The 7,632-nt window shown below is 36.8% G+C and overlaps 1 protein-coding gene across 1 annotated transcript in view; it reads right to left on the bottom strand.

Annotated features, from left to right (window-relative positions):
• Positions 1–7,632, bottom strand: part of LOC107729787 (uncharacterized) — a 17,601-nt gene that overhangs the window by 3,729 nt on the left and 6,240 nt on the right. Inside the window, exon 2 of the mRNA XM_016540492.1 lies at positions 285–593. Within this exon, the coding sequence (XP_016395978.1) occupies positions 285–593 (309 nt within the window). The remainder of the gene's footprint in view (positions 1–284; positions 594–7,632) is intronic.

Raw genomic sequence — 7,632 nt, 5'->3', positions numbered from 1 at the left:
ACACACACACACACACACACACACACACACACACACACACACACATTCAGTGAGGCCAGAACTTGCCAATTCAAAACGCAAGTAAACCAAGACCAAACATAATTTATTCATACTATTTTGTTCAGACTTCCTCAAATTAACATAGGTAATGTTGTTAACATAGTAAAATATGTGCAGCAGATTTTGCTCGATTTTATATTGTTTTCAAATAAACTATAACTGAATATAATTAACATATAGTCTTATAATTACATCATAGATTAAGCAGTATACATTACGCTCACCCATAACAGATACTCTGTATGTAACAATATTGTTGTCTGATTGTCCACTTGTTTTTGCTCTGTAGAGTCCACTGTCTGTCTTCTGCATGTTCTTCAGTGTCAGAGAAAAGGTTGTTTTATTGAAATCCACTCTGTCCTTGTAGAAAAGGTGAGGTATTACTTCTTTAGTTACATTTATATATGTAACTATATTCTCTGATTTATAATTACTCCAGGATAAAAAATAAAACTCTGGTAGTTCTTGTGTCTGTATATCCAGTTGAACAGAAGCACCTGTCTGCACAAACACAGAGCTCTCAGCACTGAACCCTGAGGAGAGAGAAAACAAGTCTTTGTTTGTAGGAAAAAATGTAGTAGCTGTTTACTTAGTGCTGTTTTCATAGACAGTAATCATACAGTTGCCAGAAACTAAAGGTTTTAGTTGAATTTTTATTTAGTTAATTGGCTTTGTGGCATACAGTACCTACAGATATAGAAAAAAACAAAACAAGATGCTGTTTCTTTCAGTAAAGAACACAAAGTTAAGGCCAAGATCAAGTCCGACTTCCAACCAATAATAACATTAACCCTTTCGCACGTGAGTTTAAAATATTCTAGCTGAGCCCCCAGGGTGAGTTTTTTAGGCGACTGTTATTTTAGAATGTATCGCCTTATTGTTTCCATGGCGATGCGTCATGCTTGTCATGTGACACACTGTAGCCACAATAGAGTGGGGGAACTATAACGTCACTTTGTAGATGGATCGGCTGTTAGCATCGCACTGGTTCCCTCTACAAAAAGCCAATAGGATTTTTCCAAAGGCTTTTGGATTATTGCAAAAAATAAGTTCTGTGTTCAATCATATTTCATGAAACTTGCACATTTTGTCCATCAACCGTAATTTTAACCCTTTCGCACGTGAGTTTAAAATATTCTAGCTGAGCCCCCAGGGTGAGTTTTTTAGGCGACTGTTATTTTAGAATGTATCGCCTTATTGTTTCCATGGCGATGCGTCATGCTTGTCATGTGACACACTGTAGCCACAATAGAGTGGGGGAACTATAACGTCACTTTGTAGATGGATCGGCTGTTAGCATCGCACTGGTTCCCTCTACAAAAAGCCAATAGGATTTTTCCAAAGGCTTTTGGATTATTGCAAAAAATAAGTTCTGTGTTCAATCATATTTCATGAAACTTGCACATTTTGTCCATCAAGATAATCTTCACAAAATAATATAACTTTAATGAATTTTGAAGCCTTAATAAAAGTGCCAGAACTTAAAAGCTAAACTTAGGCTATAAACGAACTACAGCACTACGGTCGCTCGCCTTCAACGTCACCAGAACCATGCTCCCGACAACTTTATCAAACTTATTTTTAACACGTTCGGTGAAAAGGATTTACTCTGTATATGAATTACGCTACATGAGCTTTTCATATTAACTGGAATAAATACAAAACTAGAGCCACACTAAAACTGAAATCAGACATTAGTAATTAATAGTATAGTGAATAAATGAAATAATCATAACTAAATGACATGAAAGCACACATTTCTGTACATTTTGAAATAAGGTGCATTAAAAGTCAATAAATCCTTGATTAATATGAATATTTTAATTAAGAACGTATTATTCAATACTATTGTAGTACATTTAATCTATTAAATAACAGAGTGCACAAGTTTTTGAATATGGTAAGATTAAACTTATTTTAGTGAATAAAGTGCCACATTTCAGCTATCATTTTGTTAGGGTGGGTACACAAAATGTTATTTTATCCTTGCTTCTAGAAAATCCTCAAACTATAACAGCTTAATATGGCCGTAAACATTTAATTTGAATGTGGCTTTAAGCACTATGCATCATTAAAGTTTCACTTTCACTGTGACTAAACCGGTAAATGTGGTGTTTACATGGAATAATCGTAATATGATACGAACCCAGAGTCTTCCATCCGAAGACTTGTGTTGCATTTCAGGGCAAAGCAAAAAAACATTGTCGAACAACAATATAAAATGCGGTAAACTATTAATTGGTTATTCTACAATTAATTGTACTATAAATTATACTACATTTGGAAAATACTGTAAATTGATAAACCGTTCGGTGTGATGACGTTTAATGTCTCCGACAGCGTCTGCAACTTGTTAGCAACCGTCTTTTTTAAGAAACGTAACAGTTTTAAAAAATCACGAGTGGGGTGTAACTGGTGTGTTTTATGTTTTCAGAATAAAACGTGAAAGTATTTTGAGCTTATGTGAACCACGGATCTTATTTTAGGGGATTTAATCAAACTCCCATTCAAAAAACCCATTGACTTTGGGATTAGTGATGTGACATTTGGAGCTTGTGTCGAGAATAAGTGGGCGTGCCAGATGAAGCCTCGATTCGAAGCTTGTGTTAACCATAGACTGTATAAAAACATGGACGTAGTGTCCGTGACGTCACCCGTAGGTTTCTGAAGAGAGTTTTTGAAGCTCAAAGTGGGCGGAGCCGGCCGTCGCCATCTTGGCAGCACGTCACCGCGCGTCACTCCCGGATAATCAAAAATGGCAAAGAGGCGGGAGCAGGTTGCTGAAACCACGCCCACCTAGCTCGACGGTGGTGACAGCAGTGGCAGTCCACCTGTCACTCAAATGGACACGCCCTTAATTATGCAGAACTTTAAGGTTTAATATAATTTAAACGGAAGAGTTATAAAAAAATTCACCCCCCTCACAGTTTTCATGAAGGGCAAAATTAGCTATAAATCATGTTTTGAACCAGACTACATACATGTTTTTTTCTGCTGTAAAGTTGGGCATTTTAACATGGGGAGTCTATGGGATTGACTCTCTTTTGCAGCCCGCCTCTAGCGGCCAGTTGACGAATTACAATTTAAGTCACTTCCGTGTTGGCTTCACGAGAGAGAGCGGGAGGTTGCCGCTTGGTGTTAACATAGAAATCACATGATCAATGTCAAACGAAGCTTCACTTTCTGTCCAGTCACGTGCGCGATTCACTTTCCGTGTTGAAATATTTGATCCCCGCAGATCTTACTTCACGAATAAGTTTTAATTCTGACTTTTTCAGTTACATTTTAGATACCCAGTCATACAAGTAATATGAACAATACAAATTATTTCAGGAAAATTAAATATGCAATTCATATGTGTTATTCTTCTATTACATCATATTGATATTCGTAATGGTATTAAATTGCACAGTTTAATGGGTAAATTAATTGATCAGAGACAGAAATTCAACAAAAACAAACACACACACTGTTAGGCTTTTATTTGTGCACGTAACAAGAATTGATCTATGGAATGTGTGGTGGATGCTTCGTCCTACGGAGTGCCTTTCACAGGCTTTTGGCTGCTTTATTTTTTACTAACCACCAGATGGCGCTGTTTTCGACACTCTCGAAGCTTTGAATCTTTTCCCGAAACAGTCAGAGGAAAGCCTCAGTGCTTCACGAGGCTTCATTTGCCCATCACTATCTGGGACGATGAAACCAGAAGTACTAAAATGCTAACTCGATTCCGGGTTTTTGCCTACAAAGTGACGTCACAGTTCCACCGTGTATCGCTTTTATTTAATTTTTCCTTTTTTATTATAAATATTCACAAACGTGTTCACTATATTATGAAATATCTGATATTCAGATTTTCAAATGTGTGCAAGTAAATGTATTTGGTAGTTTAAACATTTTTATAATGACCATGTTAGTCGATCTATAGCAGGTGATGGGCGCCGCCATGTTAGTTCACGCTGAATCCGAGCTGTGGGATTAACACGTAAATTCATCCTCTCCTCCCAAAAGACATTAAAGTAAATCTCGGAGGAACTGGAAGAAGAGTAAACTTTATGTTTACCTACAAAATGTGTGCATGATATCAATAAAATATATCTTCAGATTATAGCCTATTTGTAACGATCATTATTGCCGCTTCCATAGACATCGGTGTGTATTTTTACAAACTATAAATTCATTTTTTTTGCTATTACTTGTGTGTATTTAAATGTCTGGAACCTAAAATAAGCATTATATGGTTGAAAACACTGAATAGTTGTGATAATATGACAAGCGCTCAGCGTCTGTCTCTGGATCACGTGATGCGCTGAACATTCTAATCACACCGGTGTGATCAAACACGTCAATATTAATAATAATAACAATAATAATAATAATAGTGACATCACAATAGACAAGTACAAGGGCTTCCTGTATATAGGTATCAATGCAGATATTGTCTTATATTAATAATTGTAAGTACATCTCGCTAATCTAAACCAAAGGAGTATTTTCCATCTACATTAAAAAAGGCTGGCTGTGGTGCCAAAATGTCCTCACAGTGACAGTGTTAATACCCATCTTCTCTACACAGTTCAACATGGCTGTGTCACGTTTATGTTCTGTTTTCCCTGTGTTTAACCCTGCGTCCCAGTGTTCATACTATCCATCCTAAATAGTATGTGAGATTAGAATAAGTGTGTCCCAAAGTTTAGTATGTTGAAAAGAGTATGCCAAAAGTCCCCGTATGGTCTACTACAGTGTTTCTCAACCCTGGTCCTGGGCGCCCCCCAGCACTGCACATTTTGTGTGTCTCCCTAATCAAACACACCTGATTCAACTCATTAGCTCATTAAAAGAAACTCCAGGACCTGAAATGGGTGTCAGATAAGGGAGACAATGCACAGTGCTGGGGGGCGCTCAGGACCAGGGTTGACTGAGAAACACTGGTCTGCTATTTCAGGTCGATTTTTGAAGTGTGGATCCATGCACACTCTAATGGCTAATATTGCCCACAATCCATTGCGCTTTGGTGAAGGATTCGGTCCAGTACTACAAACACGAATAAAACGCGTAAAAAAACTACAAACGTGGCGGATGTGTGCGACCGGCGGTTAAGTAGAGAGGCTTAGAAAAAGGGGTCTGAGTTACTAATATTCGACAGTTAACCTGGTAAAAAAAAATATTTATTTAATGTTATCTGTGTTATATTTCATCTGCAACAGCAATGTAAACTTTTATAAACATCCGTTTGGTCGTTAACTTTTAAATGCATCATTATGCAGAAAATATGAGCAGAGTTCTCGGCATGAAAGACCCACAGCTGGCAGATCAATGTGCTACTTCTTTTCTCTCCAGTACGGTAGTAAGTTAAATGAAATGCAATGTGGAGGATGTTAACTGTGACAAGATGATTGACAGGCCAGTTTACAGTGACAGGGTGCATGTATCTATGCGACAGAGCATCCGTTAAAGACGCAGTTGAGTGATGTGATAGTATGTCCCAAAGCTTGCCTACTCTTCTACTACACACCCAAAAGTGTGTACTTTTTCTTCACCAAAAGAGTACATACTTTAAGGGCGTAGTATAAGTAGGCACATTGAGACGCAGCATCTGTTCCACCTGCCTTGACCTAATTTTCCTGTGTTGCCTGATTAGTTTATTCTGTTCCACCTGTGTTTATTAATTATCTCGTTTGTCTCCATTCATTTAAGCCCTGTGTTCTCCTAATGCTGGGTACACACTAAAAGATTTTTCAAATCTTATAAGATCTTCAAAATGTGAGAGACCACAAACATGAGGGGAAAAAATCCTAGATTTAACCGTTTGCTCCTAGTGTGTGGTGTTTTCGTGGTTCCCCCCACACTTCAGGATTTCTGTTGAATATTTACGATTCGCCATCGGTGTGCCTCCGACGTTCTTCCGAGCAGATTCAGTCACTCTTAACACACCTCACACCACAGGAAAATCTGATAAGATCATCTTTAGAACCACCAAGATAATTGAGACATTACCTAGGATTGTCGGGAGGGGAGAAATCGGCCCAAAATCAGCCCGATTATCTTGTGCTGTGTACCCAGCATTAGTTCCAGTGTCCTGTATTAAGTTGTAGTTTGAGCTTTGATGTTTGTGGTATTCCTTTCTCCTGGTTATTCTCTTGAGTTTAAATTGAAATTTAAAGACTTTCTATTGGATTACTCCTGCGTGGCTTCTCTCCTGCCACAACACGCTGAGAGGGCTAGGGAAATTGTGAACAACATTGTTTATAAAAAGTGATTAGAGTGAATAGAGACAAGGATGTATAGGCACACTGTTTTAATTAAAAAAGCAATAAGAACATTTGCCTATTGACATGCCTAATAGTAAAGATATATTTATGTTGAAATGTAGACTATATATATATATATATATTAGGGCTGTCAATCAATTAAAATATTTAATCGTGAGTTAACTCGTAATTAATCGCAACTTAATCGCACATTTTTATCTATTCTAAATGTACCTTAAATTAATACTTTTCACGTTTTTAATACTCTAATCAACATGGGCCTAGACAAATATGGATGCTTTATGCAAATGTATGTTTATTATTAGTGAAACCATAGTCAATATAGAGCATGAAGACTAGACATGTTTCAAAGGTCATAGATGTTTTTCAAAGAACTAGTTCATGTCTATTAGACACAGAAAAAAGAACATAGAAATACCAGGTTCCCATTACTTCTCTTTCTTTGCACTGAGAAATTTGCTTACACAAGCCTGTTTACATTTTCACACAACAGGGTACCTCCCTTCTTCTGAACATGCAAAATGTACATTTATTATTTATTATTACATTTGTTTGCCTCACGGTGCCCACATACTGTATTTTGATGCGGTTAAATTCTCAATAAAACTGTTTTCAAGGATATATTTTACTGTTTCTGTTGTCAGACAACGGAATGAATATGAAATAGTGACTGAAATTCGACCTATTAAGACTAGGGGTGGGGGAAAAAATCGATACAGCATAGTATCGCGATATTTTCCGCGGTAATACTGTATCGATACACGGACGCCAAGTAAAGTAGTTAACTAATGAACCTTATTGTAAAGTGTTACCAATATTAATATAAATTCTGTCCAGTTTTATTGTGTTACTTTCAGTAAAAATGTGGTTATTTTATTGGCTTGGCTTTTTTTAAATTCAGTATCATTAAAATTGAGTTAAATTTAAAAAATCTTACAAAATTACTTTATATTATTTAATAAAATAATAAATAATCATTACAAAGCATTTTCGGTTTCTGTTTTCAGCCAAGTGCATCCAGAATTTTCGGTTTCCATTTCGGCAGAATATTGCAGAATATCGCAATATATTTAAAATCGCAATAATATTGTATCGTGACACAAGTATCGTGATAATATCGTATCGTGAGGCCTCTGGTGATTCCCACCCCTAATTAAGACTACATAGTTCTCCCTTCCAGGATGTTAATCTGCACAAAAATCCTGATAATCGAGCCGTCATCTGATAAAATCAAATAGGCTACACATAAGATAAAGACCATAGCTGTGCTATGATTTCAGCTCTAGCCTACTTGCATGTA

The sequence above is a fragment of the Sinocyclocheilus rhinocerous genome, unplaced genomic scaffold (genome assembly GCF_001515625.1).
Source record: "Sinocyclocheilus rhinocerous isolate Xijiao unplaced genomic scaffold, SAMN03320098_v1.1 scaffold4384, whole genome shotgun sequence".
Classification (NCBI taxonomy): Eukaryota; Metazoa; Chordata; class Actinopteri; order Cypriniformes; family Cyprinidae; genus Sinocyclocheilus; species Sinocyclocheilus rhinocerous.
The sequence above is the reverse complement of the archived record's forward strand: the minus strand, read 5'-3'. Positions and strand labels throughout refer to the sequence as shown.